General features: G+C 51.7%; 1 protein-coding gene across 5 annotated transcripts in view; it reads left to right on the top strand.

Moving 5' to 3' along the window:
- Positions 1–20,048, top strand: part of GLT1D1 (glycosyltransferase 1 domain containing 1) — a 90,687-nt gene that overhangs the window by 55,606 nt on the left and 15,033 nt on the right. For all 5 annotated transcript variants that reach the window (XM_007090037.2, XM_042962327.1, XM_042962329.1 and 2 more), the window contains 4 exons: positions 1,488–1,583; positions 3,008–3,057; positions 15,586–15,629; positions 16,098–16,218. In XM_007090037.2, coding sequence (XP_007090099.2) covers positions 1,488–1,583; positions 3,008–3,057; positions 15,586–15,629; positions 16,098–16,218 — 311 coding nt within the window. The remainder of the gene's footprint in view (positions 1–1,487; positions 1,584–3,007; positions 3,058–15,585; positions 15,630–16,097; positions 16,219–20,048) is intronic.

The raw sequence follows: 20,048 nt of genomic DNA, 5'->3' as shown, positions 1-20,048 counted from the left end.
GCACATAGCTTCTAGCTTCAACTTTTGGTCAAACAAATACTGAACTTTGTATTTTTTTAAAATTTTTTAAGGTTTATTCATTTTTCAGAGACAGAGCATGAGTGGGGTGGGGCAGAGAGAGAGGGGGACAGAGAATTCGAAGCAGGCTCCGGGCTCTGAGCTGTCAACACAGAGCCCAACGTGGGGCTTAAACTCACAGACCATGAGAATGTGATCTGAGCCAAAGTCAGACGCTTAACCTACTGAGCCACCCAGGTGCCCCTAAGTTTTGTATTTCTAAGCTTAGTCTCAGGGTACTCAGGATATTGGGGAAATATTTTACAAATGCAACATACGTCAATGCAATTGTCAACAGTTACTTTAAAGACTGTGATGTATTTTGAAGGGTTTTCTCAGAGGTACACCCCAACCTTACCCTCTCAGTAGAGTTTCCTGAGACTTGGTCACACATGAGTGTTGTGATTCTCCAGCGTTTGTGATTGTACGAAGGTGGCATCATTGTGTCTTCTCACAGTCACCCCGATTATATTACTGTCCAAGGTCTGCAAAAGCACAGAGTAACTGAAACTTTTTGTATTAAGTCATGGGGGAAATGAAATGCATGAATGAGAACCCCCCCACCTCGTGATTTTACGTCCAGTCATATGTGTGGAAATGATGAAGTCATAGGTCAGCTTGCACTAATTATACGGGTAATTTCTCGTGAGTCACTTACCTGCGGCCCCATATCAGCACACCTCAACATTAAGGGGCTTCAGAAACCAGCTGGTCTCTCACGACGGAGCGGCTGGCAGCTCGGCCCAGGCCCGGGGAGCGGCACCTGCTGGCTTCACCTGCCTGCGGCTGGGCTCACACTCCCTTTGCAGTGGGCTGAGGCCCACCAGTCCTGCGTGTGGCCTCCCCGAGCGGGGGTGGTGGGGCGTCTGGCCGCAGAGCCTCGTTATCGAGGAGGCCAGATCGGAAGGTAGTGATGCCCCAGTGGGCAAGCAAGACTGATGCACGCGCCTCCCACGGCTGTGACTCGGAAGTCACTCCCTGTCCTTCCCCTGGGCTCTGCTGGTCGATGCTGTCACCAAGCCAGCCCAGAGCAGAGGGGTGAAGAAGGGGGTTTTGGCTCTCCAGGAGAGGGGCCACGCTGAGACCTAACCCCTTTATATTATGGATCTGTGGGCACATCCGCGTTCAGTGTGGGAACCTATGTGTACATGTGCGGACCCGAGAGCATATGACTATAGAAAACCGCATCTTACTGGCATTGTCTCCAGATATTTTCCAGGGCCACATTTCTGTAATAATTACCCCTTCTCACTGCACAGAGGAGTTGTGTTTACTGGGCTGAGCTCCGCTCAGCTTTCCCACCAGGACAAACTATTCCCCGCCGTGTTGTGTGAAGGTTAGAGGTCAGTGCCCCGTGGCTTCTGAGCTCTACCCTCATGGTATCAAGCTGCCCTCTCTTCTCTGAAAACATCTCAACTCCTCTGTTGCAGGGATTAACCAAAGTGCCGATAATTTACACATCTTCCTCCTGGTGTGTGGGCTGAGACAAGTGAAGGACCCTCTCTATCTGGTGGACGCATTCTCAGGTACATCTGGTTTATGGAGCTCTGTTTGGGGGTCTGGCCTTTGCGTTTCCGTCTTTAGGGTTTTGAGTTTTGCTGTCTCTGTGTTTCCACAAGAGCAGAACGGCTTCTCGATGGTTACTCTGAAACAACCAGAAAAGGAACCATGCTGCATAGTGACCTCCGGTGCCCTTGGCATCTGAGGAAATAACAAAAATAGTGAATAATTGCAAGAATAATGTAAATGAATCCAAAAATATTTTACACACGTCAGTTTGTACGATGCATTTGGACTTTTGTTGCATAGCTTGAGTTAAATGCTTTGGTGCATCCCAAATTCCATGCTGGTTTGCTCAGTGATTACTCCTGGTGGTCTAGTCGGTGGGAGATCTGGACAGTGCATAACGTTCCACAAGGGAGCATTTTACGTAAAAGCATAAGGTATTCAACATTTACATTTCAAATACAGGAAAGCCTTGGTTTGAGAGCATAATTCGTTCCAGAAACATGCTTGTGATCCGAAGCACTTGTCTATCAGAGCAAATTTCCCCATAAGGAATAATGGACACTCAGATGATTCGTTACACAACCCAAACATATTCATATAAAAATGATTACAGTACTGTAATATAACACAAAATAATAAAGAAAATACAAAGCATAGAGAAAAATAAACAAATTAACCTGAACTTACTTTTGAAAACCTTCGTGGCTGGTGTGAGGGAGACGAGAGTGGAGGGTTATTTTGTAGGACGACTTTCACAATCACTAACGGAACCACTGCTATCTACTGGCTCCATGGAACCTTTTTCTGCATGGGGGCCATTGAATATGCTCACATGGATGTTGACTTTATTAATAAACTCTTGTCATATTCTGTATTTAATGTAACTGGCAATAAGGTGGCAGAGGAACGGGTCTATATCCACAGGCAGCCTGACCTAGAATGAAGCAAAGCATTTCTAAGCTCACTCTTGTCTGGAAAAGCAAAGGACTGTCCACAGGTGCTTTGAGGTGACAGAAAATACACCAGTGCCAGTTGTGGGCACCTTCTAACATTCTGAAAAATCACTGATTTCTGCCAGACACCACAGCCTGAGACCGAGTGTGGGAGATAATCACCCACAATCCTGCAGAGAAAGAGAGAGAGAACCATTGGCTCAGCTGTGATCATGTGACATCGCACATCATGTATGACTCGTATTGCAAGACATCGCTCACTGATCAAGTTAAAATTTATTAGAAATGTTTGCTCGTTTTGTGGAACACGTGCAGAACAAGTTACTCACAATCCAGGGTTTTATTTTACATATAATTTGACTGTATGAACGAGAGCCAAATAGTATGAAATAACTCGTATTATCACGAACTTAATGTTAAATTTAATAATGTTTTCAGCTGTGACATAAAACCATTAACGTTATTTTTTTTCTCTTTTTCTTCCCAAGAATGGCATCGAGAAGAGCCTAATGTTTACATGGTGATCGTGGGTCCTGAAGTAAGTTGATGTGCCATACACATGGCCCTCATCCCTGCTTGCTTCTTTCTACAGATTTCCCAAAAGTAGCCGACGTTCCTTTTCTAGCCAAATTTCTTCCTTTTTAAATAACTAGAGTCTGCCTTTTTAGAAATGAAAACCACACCAAGATTATGAGGCTTTGTAAATCTTTACGGCTAGTTTATTGCTACAAAGGCTAGGTTTGTACAGAAACACAGAGGAGTCACGTAAGGAGAAAGTCCCGTGAAGAGAAAGTCTAAGCCGGTGCATAGGCACGCCTCATGTGTGGCCCTCATGGTCTCTGAAAGCCCCTGAAACTGCACGACAAACGAACACAGAGCTATTTCTTCAGCCGAGCAGCAGATTAATTGGCTGACTCACATGTAGGAGCCAAGTGGCTTGGAAAACGGCTGTCTGTAAGCACAAGAAAGCCACTCGGCCCGGGGAGATGCTGGTGGCCGTTGTCCAGGGAGTGCAGGCAGGTGGAAGGCCCGGGGGACCCTGCCTCTCGTTCCACGGGCCTCTGGGGTATCCGCTTGTCCCCTGGACGGGGACACAGGTCAAGCAGGTGCTGCTCTGTTCCACACGCAGGTCTGAGTGCTCAGGATTCGGAGACTCTGGGGGGACACATGTCTTGAGAACGAACCTTGATTTCCTCCAAGCAGCTTGGAAAACGAAGCACACTTGGTGTTTCCAGCCGGCAGGGGTGTGACACTGTAGGAGCAGCTCCTGTCCTCCGGGGGGCAGCAGACGGCACCTGCCTTGGGAACAGCATCGCCCACAACGTTTGTCCTGTCTACCATCCTGGGTTTAGCTGAGCTTGTGACCTCGCCGTGTTCCCCCACTTTATACGACGGGGGCGCCCCTGAGAACCTCACTGAGTGTGGATTCCCACACGACTCCGAGTCCTATCTGTCTTGCGGTGTCCCCGCTGTAGGTTTTCTGGCTCCCTGGGGACCCACAAGGCACGTGGTGGGGGACACACACTTGTCTCGAGGACTTTGGGAAAACAACCCGTCTACCTGGAAAAAGGCTACTTAACCTAATAAATGTATCAAGGGCTAGAATCTGCAACATGGAAAATGAATGGCCCCGTAATCCCTCCACGTGTTTGGTGGGACATGTACTCACACTCATAGGTACACCTGCATATGTACGTTACACGCGCGTATATGGCTGCTCAGTGCCAGCCCGTCAGTGGCAACAAGATTATACCCAGTGACTAATTAATGGTAAGTCCCCTAGTGGCAGAGTTGTTTATTATGATTTTAAAAAATGTTTTTTTAATTTTTTTCATGTTTATTTATTTTTGAGAGAGGCAGAGACAGAATGCGAGTGGGTTAGGGGCAGAGAGAAAGGGAGACACAGAATCCAAAGCAGGCTCCAGGCTCCGAGCTGTCAGCACAGAGCCCGACGCGGGGCCTGAACCCACAAGCTGCGAGATCATGACCTGAGCTGAAGTCGGACGCTCAACCGACTGAGCCACGCAGGCACCCCTAAAAAATTTTTTTAATGTTTATTTATTTTTGAAAGAGAGAGAGAGACAGAGTGGGAGTGGGGAAGAGAGAGAGGGAGACACAGAACCTGAAGCAGCTCCAGGCTCTGAGCTGTCAGCACAGAGCCTGATGCAGGGCTCGAACTCATGAACCACAAGATCATGACCTGAGCCCAAATCAGATCCTTAACGAACTGAGCCACCCAGGCACCCTTATTATGATGATTATTTTAATGCTCTTTCCACCCTTCTGTTTGAAGAGTGTATTTGGAAGAGGAAGTTTTAGTTTGATGCTAAAATCCTTGCTCACCAAGAGAGAAGGCCTCAGGCTCAGACAGAATTTAACGATGTGGCTTTTGTTTTCCACTGTTTCCATCTTCATGGCTACATTCTATTTATGGCGCATGATCCTGGCTTTCCAACTATGAACACTTTCTTTAAAAATAAATGGAATTGGCTTCAAAAAAGGTATTAAATCAGCAGCAGTACAGATGGTTTGCAGATAGGACAAATTATGAAAATGCACACAAGTGGCCGAAGTTGGGGGAGCAGTTGTTATAAAGTGCTCGCGTCCGGGGTGGAAGAAACGTGGGGAAGAAGGCTTGGTGAGCAGAGACGTTTGCCAGCACTGAACAGAAGACGACCCAACTCCTCCAGCAGACCCTTCCTGTGCCGTGTTTCCTGGAAGGAAACCTGTCGGGAGGTGGCCCTCTTGGAATCACACGTGAAGCACCCAGTGCATGACAGAGACCCCTTCCCGGGAAAGTAGTGACCAGGAGACACAGGAGCTGCTGTGTGTGTGGCGGGGGGAGGGGGGCATGGTCCTTTCCTGCACCCCCAACCCCCCCCCCCCGCCCCGGGATCCTCCCCTCGAGCCCCGTTGCCTCCAGGTGAGGGTCGCAGTGCCCCTACGTTCTCGAGGCTTCTCAATCCAAAGCCTTTCAGGAGAGACACGGCCATTATTTTGTTGTGTGTACTGAACAGTCAACCGCTATTTCTCACTTCCCAGAGGAAAGATGTCTTTTCCACCATTTGCCTTCGGAACACATCCCTTTCCTCTAACTTTTGCCTGCCTACTTCTGAAAGAACAGTGCACGTCCAGAAATGTGTCTCTCCCCCCCTAATTTCAGCGCAGGGAAACTTGTGGGCTCGGGCAGGAGGTCGGACAGCAGGGCGGGGGACCGAGGGGACAGTGGTTCAGCTGCACGTTTTTGTGCCCAGACCTGCAGGCCCTCTCTGGACTCCCCAGAGGAGCCGCGGGTCCACACGGCCGCCTGGAAATGGGCGTGCAAGGTGTCTATTTTTAAGCAGGTGCTGGGAAGTAACTAAACACACCCATGTGTACACACACATACACGCACAGAGGCCCTACAACTCGCCCCTTGTAGTTTCTTTTTATTTCTTTAACTCCTGGAAGGAGGTGACGAGTGGCTTTGCCGAAGGCTGTGACGACAATGCCTCGTGATGAGCTGATTGGACCCGATGTTCCAGGATGAGGGGCCCGGCGGTGGTGTGGAGCCTGGTGAGGCGAAGCTGGGCCGAGGTGATGCTGGAGAGCATGTCGCCAGAAGCCTTCTTGATTCCATAAGCTCCAGGGGCCCCTCCTCGCTCTTTCCAAGCTAGCCTGATAAGCCCACGACACCTGAGGACAGGCCCTTGCTTAACGAATGCAGATCCAAGACGAGGCCCCGCCGACTGGACCACCTACCGGGGCCCTGAGGACCATCTGGTGCACTGATAGCCCACACACTCCTCTGCTTGCGTGCAGCTCGGAACCCAAAGTGGCGACGGGAGAGGGGAGCCCGGGAAGGGGCGCTTCAGGAGGGGTCCCGGGACCCTCGGTGAAGGGTTATGACCTGAGAGTCACTGGCCATAAATGACTCGGGATTCTAAAGCACCGTTTCCACAAGGCCCTTCCCCGCAGGAAATGGGGAAGCACATCCACTGGGTGCACGTTTGCTGCTCAGCAAAAGCAGGAGCCAGCACGGCAACCTGGAGCTCCGCTAGGGTTCGCCCGCCTCCTGTACCGCCGAGGGAGACCACGTCTTCCAGGCCCGAGTCCGCTTAGGGTAACGCAGCACCGCGCCCTGGAGAGGGCCTGCATGCAGAAGCGAAGGCTTGGGGTCTCGCCAGTTGTACGTGTCTTGGTCCCTTTGGGCGGCTGCGACAGAATCCCACCGGCGCGATGGCGAACCAGCCACAGAAAAGTATTTCTCACGGTCGTGGAGGCTGGAAGCTTGAGAGGAAGGTGCCAGCACGGTCAGGTTCTGGTGCGGCCACTTTCTCCCTGTGTCCTCACGTCAGGGAAGGGGACAAGGACGATCTCCGGGGTCATTTGCGAGACCTGATCCCTCTGGGTAAGGCGGATCCTATTCCCGAGGACTCCACCGCCTTGACCCACTCACCTCCCAAAGACCTCACCTCCTGACACCTTTGTCTTTGAGAGCCAGGATTTCAATGTATGAATTTGGGGGGCGGGGACACAACACTGAGGCCACAGCAACATATCCCTGTTCATAAAATGTCGTTATCAAATCTAAGGGACAACGAAAGTCACCGACAAAACCCTGATGTGTCACCGAGCAGACAGAATAACTTGAGCTTCTACATAAGGCCGCGTTGAACCCAACGAGTCACAGATTCGTGCAGACAACCTGTCTTCTTGATTCCCTGTGTCCCACAAAAGACACAAAACTGATCTATCGAGACACACATCTCAGATCCTTCAGTGACTCACGTGGCTAGCGTCTTGTTTGTTTGCTTCGTGACCAAAACGGGGGGCGGGGATGCTGGTAAGTGCTCAACAGCTAGTTCTCCTGGGGAGCAGGACAGGGGAGCCCTATTGTCTGGAAGCCCGACTGGCCTATTCCCACGGTATAGAAGCTTCTAGCATGGTCAGTTTCAAGTTATCAGGGGAGATGATTCTAGAGAGAGTTGAGATGTGTGTGTGCATATGTGGCTGGCGTGGGCAGGAACCAACCCAGCACACGGTACGTGGTGCCCTGCTCACGTGCGTGCAAACGCACACACACGTAGGAACACGCACACGCACGGGGGCACATGCACCGGAAACCAGCTTTACTAGACAAAGGCTTCTACGGCTTCATTCAGTTCTGTTCTCTTCACTGCTCTCTTCCATGTCACTTTTAAAAAGCTTGTTTTTACCCCAAAATCGATTTCATGATTTGCTTCCCAATCTGAAGTGTGAACATCACCGACTTGGCCACGCTGGCTGGCGTGGGTGAGTGAGAGTCCCGCTAAACGTATGCGCCCTCCAAGGCCCCAGATGCAGGCCTGGCTCTGTGGGGACCTGACGGCTCCGTGGAAACCAGCTCTCCCTTCGTCGTTACAAGATTTCCAAACATCTGTCAGCTTTCACCGCCAAGGATTCAACCCAACATCACTTGGGAGCACGAGGAGGGGACTCCAACTTTGCGCTTGAATTTGAGTCCTTGCTGCGACATCAGTGGGTTAATGGAGTTGAGAAGTGGGTCAGAGTCAAACCTTGGGACACACCGAAACCCACGCTTCAACGGCTGTGTCATGTGTGAGATCGACCACCCCGAACATTACCGTTATTTTTGGCGTCTGATGTGAGTCCGGTCCTCCTCACTCCGTCCCCTCCTTTGTTAACCGCCAACCTCAGAGGCTGAATAAACTCTTTAGGTACGGAGTACACACTTTGGGAGGGCTGTGGCTTTTCCAGGTCCTATGCAGGGCCTCTCAGCATAAAAGCACATTGACTTGGTTAGCCGAGCTGTCTCGAACAGTGCGCCATCTGGTATTAGGGAATTAGTGAGGTGTGGGCAGCAGTGGCTCCTCTCATCCTGTCTGCACGGAGCTCGGCCACAGGGAGACCCCAGGGCAGAAGAAAGTGCTGCCCAGCCAGTGCCCCTCGGCTGCAAGCGTCAGACCAACCCCAGCAAATGCAACTTACCAGAAGATGACAAGAGTCACCAAGAGAAGTGTTGGGAGGCTGGAGACCGGGCTTGGGTTTCTGCAAGAGCCCGGAAGCTCCAGAAGCCAGGGGAGTCTTAGTCGGGGACGTTCCATGCAAGGCACCCCACGGGAGAGGGGGACAAAAATGAGCTCTATCCACTTTTCAGTCTCTGGATCCTTCTGTTCAAGGTCTGAGTTCCAGCTTGGGTTACGTCCCACCCTTTTGCAAGAAGAGGACCAGGCACCCAGTTGATTCTACTTTGAGCAACCATGTCCATGGGGAGGAGACGAGGAAAAGCCCAAAGGAAGGTAGACTCTGGCAGAAGAGGGGACGCTGAAGAGTCACAGAAAAAACAGATGCTCGCGGCATGTGCGGTTTCCCTGTTTGTTTTAACGATTGGACACAAGTGGATACTTAAAAAAATTTTTTTAATATTTATTTATTTTTGAGAGACAGAGAGAGACAGAGCATGAGCAGGGGAGGGGCAGAGAGAGAGGGGGACACAGAGTCCGAAGCAGGGTTCATTCAGGCTCTGAGCCGTCAGTACAGAGCCCGACGCGGGGCTCGAACTCACGGACCGTGAGATCATGACCTGAGCCGAAGTCGAGTGCCTAACTGAGCCACCCAGGTGCCCCATTTTGAAAATTTTTTTTAATGTTTATCTTAGAGAGAGAGAGAGAGAGACAGCACAAGCAGGGGAGGGGCAGAGAGAGAGGGAGACAGAGAATCCGAAGCAGGCTCCAGGCTCCGAGCTGTCAACACACAGCCCGACGCAGGGCTCGAACTCACGAACCGTGAGATTGTGACCCGAGTCGAAGTCGGACACTTAACTGACTGAGCCGCCCTGGCGCCCCAAAAGTGAATACTTTTATAGGTCAATTGATGGGAATAATACAGCCACTCCCTTTGGTCCCTAGCATTTATTCAGGGCTTTTCCTTCAGGGAAATGGAAAGAATGCCCCTGAGCGGTGACAGTTGTGCTTATTGGCGAAGCTACAGTGTGTCCCTTGCTGTGTCATCCTTTAGGACGTGTCACTGTATGACAGAGCTCGTGGGCAAAGCGTCAAGAGGAGACTTGGTTATTTTTATTTATTTCATCGCTCATTTTCATGGACGATATGTGTGTGTGTGTTTATGTGTGTGTATGTATGTGTGTGTGTGCACGTATGTTTACACATATAAAACCTGACTCCCCTAGGCAATCCTTCAAGAAATACTTACCGAGGGCCACCGTGTTGTGGGCACGTGGACGTGTCCCAGTGAATAGCGCAGACGTGCCCCCCGCCCTCATGGAGCACGTAGTTCAATGCAGACAGAAGCCCACAGATAATTAGGGGCTGGGGGCGTGTCAGCAAAGGAGAGCCAGGGGCTGCCGGGCATTCACACGGGCTCCTGCCGCTTCCCGCGGCCCAGCCCAGAGGGCAGGTGCCACACCGCTCTTCCGAATATCGTGGCTCTGCCTTTCGATTAGCATTTATCGACTCTAGCATCTGTTTAGAAAATGGCGTGCGTGTTCTTAGGTCGCTGGAAAAAAAATCAGTGATGTTGTGTACATTTTATCCTGTAGATGCCACGCATATGTTTATGTTTGTGGCAGTTGTTAGCAAGCACATTCTAGAAAGCTGGCTCTCAGTCCCATACGGAATCTACAGAATCACACATTTGCTGCTAACCACTGGCAGGTGAGTTAACACCCTTGGACCAAAGGGCATCGTCTGTGTCGCGGACAGGGAAGTTCTGCATGGCCGTGTAGTACGGCGGCTACATTCACAGACTCCGGAGTCAGCTCATGATCGGTGCGCTCGGTGCCTCAGATTCCCCATCTGTGAGGTGGGTATGACCCAGAAAGTGCTGCCTGCCTCACCGTCTGCTGTGGGGACCAGACGGTCGAGCTCTAGTACGGTGCCTGGTTCACAGGCAGCATCGTTCGACGTTGAGGGAAAAAAGACTTCCCCATGCCAGTGTCTCCTTTCGGTGTGGACACACTAGGATCCTGCCTTAGCAGCAGGATGGTTTGAGTCTGGCCTTGGTTTTCTAGTAAAGCTTCCTTGATCTCTCAGTTCAACCATTTTTGCAAAGCGTGTGGCAAGCTCTTGAGTGGGTACATTTCTTGGGCTCTTTGATAACGAGTGTGGTATGAACACTGGGCTTGAGCACAGCAGTTTAATGACTTCCCACGGTTACTTCTTATATCAAAGATTATTTTCCTTAAGCCTGGGAGTTGAAACAATATATTTTGCTCAGAAATAAATAAGCGGAGAAGGAGGAAATGAGAATTTTCTTTGATGCCTGAAATGCCTTTGCTTTTTAAAATTTCATAACATGTGCTTTCATTACCTGGAAAAAAAATCTACCCTTCTTTGTTTCTTTATCTTGCATTTTGTTCCACTTGGCTTCACTAGGAGATTTGAAAATGAACTGATGTGGAAGATAAATCCAGAAAACTTTCATCTAGTTTGTATTTCCAACTTGAAAGTTATTGTTCACACCTTCAGCTACATTTTAGTTAACACGCTAGGTATTCCAGCAGATTTCCAAAATTTTCCCCGATGAATGACTTTTCTCTAATAGCTAATCATGAGGGCAGAGCATGCTAATAAAATTTAAAACGGGGGATCTCTAACTAAAAGTTATCGTAAGTAAAATACGAATTTGAAAATCAATATGTAAAGCCAAAAGAAGGTTTTCATTAGACTGTTTCCTTTTTCATGAAGAGACGTTAGGGTTGTGATGCAATTCAATTATTTAAAATCACTTCAACAGAGAGAATCAGAAAAGAGAGACGGAAAGGGTAGGGAAGCCGTGCATTTAGCAAATATCATCAAGCAGAGAGCTGTATGAAAGAACCCGGGCCTGGCCTCGGAGGGAAATGGATGTGCATATGGGGACAAGACGGACATGTACCAGACCAGGCAGGCCTGCATTTGGTAGCAGCTGGAAGGAAGGTTGGGGAGGAGACACTGCTTCCGGTGTAGATGATCGGGGAAGTTCTCCCAGGGAAGTGGCTTGTGCCTTTGCCGTGGGGCTGAATAGGTGTTGGGGATGGAGGGGTGGCATTCCTGGTAGTGAGAATGGCAATAATCCCGGGGTGGGGGTGGGGGTGGGGGGGTTAGAAATAGAAAGCTACAGGTGGTAAATCGTGGGGAAATAAATAGGTAATCCACGTTGGCTTTTTCTGAACTATTTGATCAAATCCATGAGTAGATACCAGAGAGGCAGTGGAGGACAGTTTTGAGAATTCAGTCTCCTGGCCCAGCACCTGTGCAGCTCAGTGGTCCTGGTTAAATCACAGAAGCTCTATGAGCGTCACTGTCCTCTTGTGTAAAATGGGGTACCAATAGCATTGTCGGCAAGGGCAGCTTAGTAGAACGTAGCCTAGAACTTGGCCACGTTGGGCCCAGAGTACGTGGCGAATAAATATTGACTCCTGACAGCAGCAAACAACACATCGTCCATAAGTATGAGTTTTTGTTCTTCAAAGATCCATCTAGGAACAGGGGTGTGTTCGCAGCCTCCGCACGTCTGTCTCTAACCCCCCAGCCCAGCGGATGGCTGGCCGAGCTCCACCGCGGGAGGAAGTGGGGAGATGAGGAGGCCCCTAGACCATGGTTCCTGCAGAATCTACTGCCTGCGGGTTGACCAGCCGACCCGTGGTGAGGGCCCCGCCAGTGACTGGCACCTGCAAGCGTGTGCCCTCTGCTGGGGGCTGAAGAAGCTTCACCCTTCCGGGCCCGCCCGCACGGGGCGCTCAGGGAGAACTGTCCTTCCCGGAAGTGATGCAGGGACTTCGCTTCCCAACATCCTGTGCAGAAATTGCTTGGGACTCCTGAACACATCTGAGCGTCCAGGGCGAGGCCGTTGCTGGTTACCAAGAGGTGAGCGAGGCCTGTCTGGTTGTCCTTGGGGAAGACACCGGCCTGTGTGACACCCCCGCAAAGTCTGTAGGGACTTTGCCAACGGACACACGGCCAGCACGCGGCACACACGGAGGACATGCTTAAGAATCCTCTAAAATGGGAAACTGCTCGTTCTGAAAACAAAAGCTCTCCTCTTGTTATCGGTGGTCCCGAATACTAGAGATTTCCGCCCCCCCACCCAGGGGGCCAAAAGGCACCCAACTATGTGATCATGAGTGGAAAAACAGGGGCAGAAATCAGGCATTGGCAACTTCTCCTTTTTCATTTGTGTGCGAATTTTTCATCTAAAAGTGGAGATTTAAAGCATGAAGGCAGGTCGAAGTGCCCCAGCGAGAAAGTTCAGCAACCGGATTTTATAACAATTATACACAAGCCTGTTAAGTTTTCCTGGATCATATGCAAGCGTTTGGGGTTTCTCAGCAAACTGCTTGTCGATGGCAACCAAAAGGTGTTGCCGAATTGTACTCGCACAGTGGATTCCGCCCGTTTATACTCTCTCCTCACTGAGGTGTCTACACCCAAGTACATCTGTCCTCTGTGCTGTTCCTGTAAGTTCGCCATGCAAATACGTTAAACTCTAAAAAGATTTTTTTTTTCTGGGAATAATCTCAGTGTTCCTTATGCATCCACGTTTGCTGTGTTAGCTTTGTGGGATACATCTCAAGTCATGCCGGTTGTTTGAAGGATTTGGGGTCCAACACACATGCACACACACACACACACACACACACACACACACACACACAGTGCTTCCTGGCCAAAAGAAATGAAAAGTTTCAGGAAAGCAACACTTTTTTTTTTCCTTCCGTTTGCATGATAAAAGTACAGGGATATTGTCATATTCATTAAACCGGCTTGTTTTGTAATTCCTAACACCTGCTGGCAAAGCGTGGATGAGACTAGAAATTGAATCTGCCCTCGCTGCTAGCTCACGGGGAGTAACGGGCCAAGCCAGCAGGCACCATATCAGTAAAATGTGTTTATGCCCTCATCTGTCTGTATCTTTGGTGATGTGCTCAGAATTTCATGTCACGCTGGCAGAAACTTAATATTTGTTATTTTTCATGTTTGTTTATTTTTTGAGCGGTGGGGAGGGGCAGAGAGAGAGGGAGACTCAGAATCCAAAGCAGGCTCCAGGCTCCGAGCTGTCAGCACAGAGCCCGACGCGGGGCTCGAACCCACCGAACTGTGAGATCATGACCTGAGCCGAAGTCGGACGTTTAACCGACTGAGCCATCCAGGCTCCCCAAACTATTTTAAAAGTGTATTCGTTGTTCATGACACCAGGGGAGGAAGGGCCAAGGGCAAACAGTGGTCTGCTGGTTGTGTCTGCACTTGGGTGAACACACGCTGTGCCCCCCGCCCGGGGGGTCCCCTCATGTTCTCCTGGTCCCTCAGAGAGTAAGCTCGACGGATAAGAGGTCACGTGCGCCCGCGGTGTCACGGCCTGGGCTCCGAGGGCCGGGCAGGGTGCCAACCTGTGGGCACCGGGCACCTGGCACCTGGCTCTGCACCTGTCAGTCCTGCGCGTTGAGAAGTGAGACAGCGTCGCGGGCACCGTGCGTGTGAGGCGATGTTTACAGACCTTGCCGGTGCCGTGGTGCCGTCCGCAGCTCTTTCTAGGACATTCAGCCCTTTCTTCTGCTGTTCCTAACGGTCATGGCCCCGCACTGACGCCTTTGGTCCTCCCTGCAACCCTGAGGCTCTGCTCCGACGCTCACTCGACGGCCGAGGAAACTGAGGCCGGGAGAGGCGCACGAACGCAGGCGCGGCCGGGGGCTCTGAGGGGCCTGGGGGGATCTGAGACCCGCTGGCCTGCACCCCCTCTCTTCCCGTCCCTTCCCCGTCTGGGAATGCGTTTGCTGAAAACCACGCGGCCTCTCTTCCGGGACGACACAGTACGGGTACGTCAGTTCAGCATGTCCCTCAGCAGGACTACAACAGACAAAGTGCGGGCCCTTCCCCTGGGGACAGAACGCCTCCAGACGTGGAGTGGGAGCAAACTCCAGGCTCGAGGACATGAGGTTGTGACTAATTAAGGTTTCACTTGCCGCCCCACCTTTTCTTGAGATGTAATTCATAGGCCATCAAAATCACCATCTTAAAGTATGTGATGCAGTGGTTTTTAGTATCTTCACATAGTTATGCAACCATCACCCTTACCTAATTCTGGAACATTTTCCTCACCGCACTAGAAACCCCATGCTTATTAGCGGCCACTCCCCGTTGTCTGCACCCCTCCCCCCATTGTCTCCACCCCCCACCACCAGTCCCTGGCAGCTGCTTACCTGGTTTCTCTCCCTTTGGATCCGCCGCATTCTGGACGTTCCATGTAAATGGGATCACATGGTATGAGGCCCTTTGTGACCACTGATTTCACCGAATGTCTTGTTTTAAGGGTCACGCATGTTGTGACAGGCGTCCGTGATTCTCCCCTTCGTGTGACTGAGTTATATTCCACTGTGGGGGTGGACCTATTTGTGTATGAACACATCCGCCGATGGACATGCCCTTGGCTTTAAAACTGCGTTTCCACGAAGACACCGTGTCAAAAATAAAACTTTGGGGCGTCTGGGTGGCTCAGTCCGTTAAGCGTCTGACTCTTGATTTCGGCTCAGGTCGTGATCTCCCGGCATGAGATTGAGCCCCACATCCAGCTCTGTGCTGACAGTGTGGGGCCTGCTTGGGATCCTCTCTCTCCCTCTCTCGCTCTCTCAAATAAGTAAATAAAATTAAAAACTATTTTTTAGAAATAAAATACAATGTTAATTCTGTTGGATCCTTTGTCTTAGTTCTGCCAAGGATTCCGACTCATTCTGCCCGGAAGGTTTAGGACAAGAGCCACCACTCAGTGACTCCACCAGACCTTCACGGGACAGCTGTGTGGCCGGCAGACCACACTGGCTGTGGATGACTTGCGCTCGACACCATCGGTGGCTGTCCCCGGGACTCCCCCAGGCTTTGTGTGACAGGCTGAACAGCAGACACGAGGTCATGTGTGTTTCTCTGAACTTCGTCCCCAGTGCGACTCTGTCCCTCGTCGCTATTACCTAGGAGCGGAACCCGTTTGACTTGGTTTTCTCCTTCCTGAGTTGTTGAGTCCGACTCTGTTGCCGTGACATGAAATTCTCTTGAGACCGAGGCTCTTCCTAAAATGTATCCTGGTGTCTTTTCAGGTGGACCCGGTGTTTACAAGGGAAGTGGGAGCCAGAGTAAAGAGGTAAGTGTGGGACGTGAACAAGCATTTCGCAGGACAGGAAACCCGGAGGCTGGTACATCCCCCACCCCCGACTCACGGTGCCCAGGCTCTGTTCCCAGCCCTTCCGAGCATCACCCCCTGTAATGTCCCGATGATCCCGGGAGGTCCGAGCTGCTCTCCCTCCCCCCACTCGACAGGAAGGACACCGTGCAGGTAGCGTAATAAATCCCCGCGGTAGTGGCGATGCCCAGCCTCGCTCGCTCAGGGAGACGCGGATGGAGAACACTTAGAATCGTCACTGGTCACACTGGCCAGAGCTGAAAAGACCTGAACTGTCCAGAGGGCGGCTGACCTGGGGGAAACAGAAACACAGGCTTCAACAACTGCTCACTGCCTGAGGGTGGCAGGTGGAAACTGTCGCCTTCCCCCTTCCTGCCCCCTCCCCACACGATTCGCAGGGACAGAAGCACGTCCCCACTCCTGTTTCAGGGCTGCGGGCGTGCGGCTGATCCGAGAGATGCCCCAGGGGGACCTACACGCAGCGCTCAAGAACTGCTTCGCGGTGGTGAACAGCTCAGTCTCCGAGGGCATGTCTGCGGCCATCCTGGAGGTAAGCACGAGCCCCAGTCCCGGCAGAGGAGCCGGCAGAGGGCCCCTCCTTCCTGCTCTCCTGGGCGGAGGGGGCGTCCTGGTCAGTCGAGGTCCGCACTTCTCACAGCTGCAGGGAGCAAAAATTCCCTGGGATTTTCGGAAGCCGGTTTTAAGTTCTACACGGGACTTAACACCATTTCCTGTCTCTTGGCCGTTTGTGGTTGCCAGCTACAAAACAAGACAAAACTCGGTGGCCTCTCTGAGCCGCTAAATCTCTGTGATGGGAAGGCGCTGACTTGTAGGAGGCTGGGCCGGGAACTGGGATGGGGGGGGCGGTTATTCTGGCACGAAGCCTTCTGTTTCTTGGTTTCTTCTCCCCCTTTTCAGTAGCTCTCTAATCCCAGAATTCCCGGGATGAGGACGGGTCGGACTTTGGCCTGTGGCAGGGCGGGGGCGGGGACGTGGAGGGGGGGTTACAGGTGCAGGGGGAGGGGCCGGGCCGAGCGGATCCCCTCACCCAGCATCCGGCTTCCTAGGTACAGAGACTCACCTGTTCTGCAGGGGTGGGGGAGTCGGTGGGGGGGGGTGGGAATGGAGCCTGTCTACTTGGGGGTCCTGAAACAGGAGTGGGCACATGCTGTGTCCCCCCGCCCCAACATGTTGTGGGGGGTGGGCGGCAGGCTGTGGCTTCTGACAGCGGGCTCCATCCAAGCCCTTGAACCTTCCGGCTTGAGCCTCTGCAGTGGCCGGCTGGCTCACCAGGGTATCTCGGCTGCTTCCCGCGGTTTCTTGGGCGGCCAGGGGGCTGAGCGGGGGGCGGCCTGCGTTGGCCTGTGGCGCTGACAGCACGTCACGAGGTGCAGCACATACCTGGCTCTCACGGCCCCGAGCACGCGCCTTGCACGCGGTAGGCACGCCCAGGGTCTAGGGCAGGATAAGCCCTGCTTGGAGAAGGAAACGGTGGCCATCGGGCCTCCAGGACCGTGGACCGGGTTTCTCGTTTTCTTTCTCGCTACGTGGCTTTCTCCTTCCGACGGCTACCTGGAGCGATGCCATCGTTTGTGGTCCGTAAGGTCCATTTCTTCCCTCGGACACCAGTCGAATTTACCGAACAGATACCATTCGGTGTCTCACAGAACACGGTTCGTGACTAAAGCAGGAAAAGGAATAATCCTCCCTAAACTAAGGAACGACTGATGTGGGTGCCTAATATTTTCTCGTGGGATCGTTTAAAGAAGCTAAACCCAAACAGCATCAGGAACAGGGGTAGAAGCTGAACACGGGTGCCTGGATGCCAGCCCCAGGCGCCCCCAGAGCGCACAGCGTGGACCGAAACCCGCTTGTCATCAGGCACAGCCGGGACCTCCATCCGAGCTGGATGATGAGCGTCTGTCTCCACAAGGCTTGTGCCCGGGGTCAGCGCAGGCCTTGGGGAGACGCCTTCCACTCCTGTCCCAGCTTCAGAAGCGCACCTCTCACAGCCCCAGTCCTTGAGCTGGTGCTGATCGGCTCCTTTGTATGTAAATACACATTTTCTTGTTCAAGTTCCCTAAGATTCAGTGCAGTCAAATCCAGGAATGATTTCATAACCAGCACACGCAGCGTCTGACAAGGCAGCTGGGAGCGGATCCGACCGCCCCCTGTGTAGCTGTTGTGCGCCTCCTGAAAACCCCAAGTGACCGTTGGGTTGAGGGTTTTGAATGAAACTGATTTTGGGGGAGTGGTCTGGGTCCTCGTCATTAGTGGCCATTCAGAGAAGCAAAGTGGTGAATCACGGAATGAATGCCTATCACTTTTGAAGGAAGCGATCTTCCGACCTCTCAGAATTAGCTTTGTTCTGTTTTGTTTTGTTTTTCATGGAAGCAAATAAAAATCTCATTTGCTAAAACACATCTCTTACCAAGAAACTCCAAAAATCAAGCCCTAGCTGGATGTGTGGGCGGTAGGGTGAATATTCCTACGGCAAATTCGTGGTTTCAAGTTTGGACTCATTATGGAGTTGAAGTCCCCTGGAATCAAACTGAAGTAATATAAAAAAGTATGCTCTTACTTCAGTCTTCCTACTTAGGGCCTCCTCCCCAACCCAGAACACACACACACACACACACACACACACACACACACACACACACACACCACTCTGTGGGTCAAAGTTTCTGATGCCCGGGGGAAGGAAGGCTGTATTCTAATGTTTGTTGTTTTTTTTTTTTTTAAGAGAGAGATAGAGTACGAGGGGGGAGAGGGGCAGAGAGAGAGAGAGAGAGAGAGAGAGAATATCAAGCAAGCTCCATGCTTGGCACAGAGAATTTATGTCCTTGTTTGGGGCAGAAAGAAGGAACTGGAAATAGGAAGGAGGAAATCCATAAATGAAAGTAGGGTTTTAGGAAAGTAATCACTGCTTGGCAAGAAAGGCAGCTGCATGATTGGGACAGGGTGGGAGGTGAGGCAGCGGTCACTGGTCGGGGAGGGAGTGGTGGTCAGTGGTGAGGGTTAGTGGCTGAGCTGTGTCCCTGCAGGAGCTCGGGTGTCGGAGTCCTAGCCCCCAGAATGCAGTCTCTTCTGGAGATGGGGCCTCTACAGAGGTGGTCACGCTAAGATGAGTGGTTAGGGTGGAGCCCAAGCCACCACGCCGGGTGTCCTCGTGAGAAGAGGCCATCTGGACAGACAGGTGCACACGGAGACAGGGAGAAGTTGGCATCTCAGAGCCAAGGAGGGAGGCCTGGACCAGATAGATCCTTCCCACGCCCTCGGAAGGAACCGACCCTGAACCTTGATCTCAGACTCCCCGCCTCCGGAATTGCGACCGCACATCCCGCATGGCTTAAGCCGCCCTGCTGCCGTGCTGTGTTAGCCCTCGCACACCACTGCGGTGGGAGGGGTGCCCGACCTCGACGCTAGGCACTGTGGGGAGCTGCTCCCATCGGGATCCAGGGGAAGAGGGACACAGCAGGACGACTAGCGGGGCACCGAGAACCAAACGCATGCCTGCTTCCTGCCTGATTCTAAGCTGCTTTCCTTCCGGGAGGGATGGTGGGGCTTCTACAGAAAGCAAGTGTCCCCACCAGGCCGTGTAGCTGCCACCCTACCTAGATCCCGTGTGCTGCTCGACACCGGGGAACACGCCTGTCCTGTGACCTCACCGATTCCCGGCCAAGGCAATCTCCAGTAAGCGCTGTTTTTGTACGGCCAGGACAAGGCATTAAAGAAAGATAAAGCCACAACATTTATCACCAGACTGAAAACGAAGAAGTTTCCGAGATAAAGAAAAACTCATTAATTTGTGTTCAGTGACATCACCAGCCGTACACACAGCATTTCATCGGATTTAGTACGGTAACAGTAAAAAGTTAGCAACAAAGTAGTCGCTTACTGTGCAAATAAATTTATTGACAAACATGCGTTTTACAGATTGTTATCCTGGGCTTTTGTTCTGGACTGTGGGGCCCACTCTGAATATAGTGAGAGGTATTTCGCACTGTGTCTTTTTTAAATGCTTCTTTAATACAACAATTTTATTGAGCTATAAGCCACATAATAAGCGTGTACATTAGTTCACTCATTTAAAGCATCAGTTCATTCCAAGTGTGCAAATTCAGTAGCTCTTAGTCTATTCGCAAGTTGTGAGCCATTAGCAGCTTTAGAAAATTTTCATCGCCTCCCCCCCACCCAAATATTGCACACATCATCAGTCACTCGCCGTTTCCCCAGCATCCCCTGCCCCCACACCAAGCCCAGCCTGAGACAACCACTGGTCTGCTCTCTGGTGTCACAGATTTGCCTCTTCCGGACATTTCTTATAAAGGGATCCGACAACATGTGGGCTTTTGAGACCTGCTTCCATCACCGACA

This window comes from Panthera tigris, chromosome D3 (genome assembly GCF_018350195.1).
Source record: "Panthera tigris isolate Pti1 chromosome D3, P.tigris_Pti1_mat1.1, whole genome shotgun sequence".
Taxonomy (NCBI): Eukaryota; Metazoa; Chordata; class Mammalia; order Carnivora; family Felidae; genus Panthera; species Panthera tigris.
This window is presented reverse-complemented; position numbering and strand designations above follow the sequence as displayed.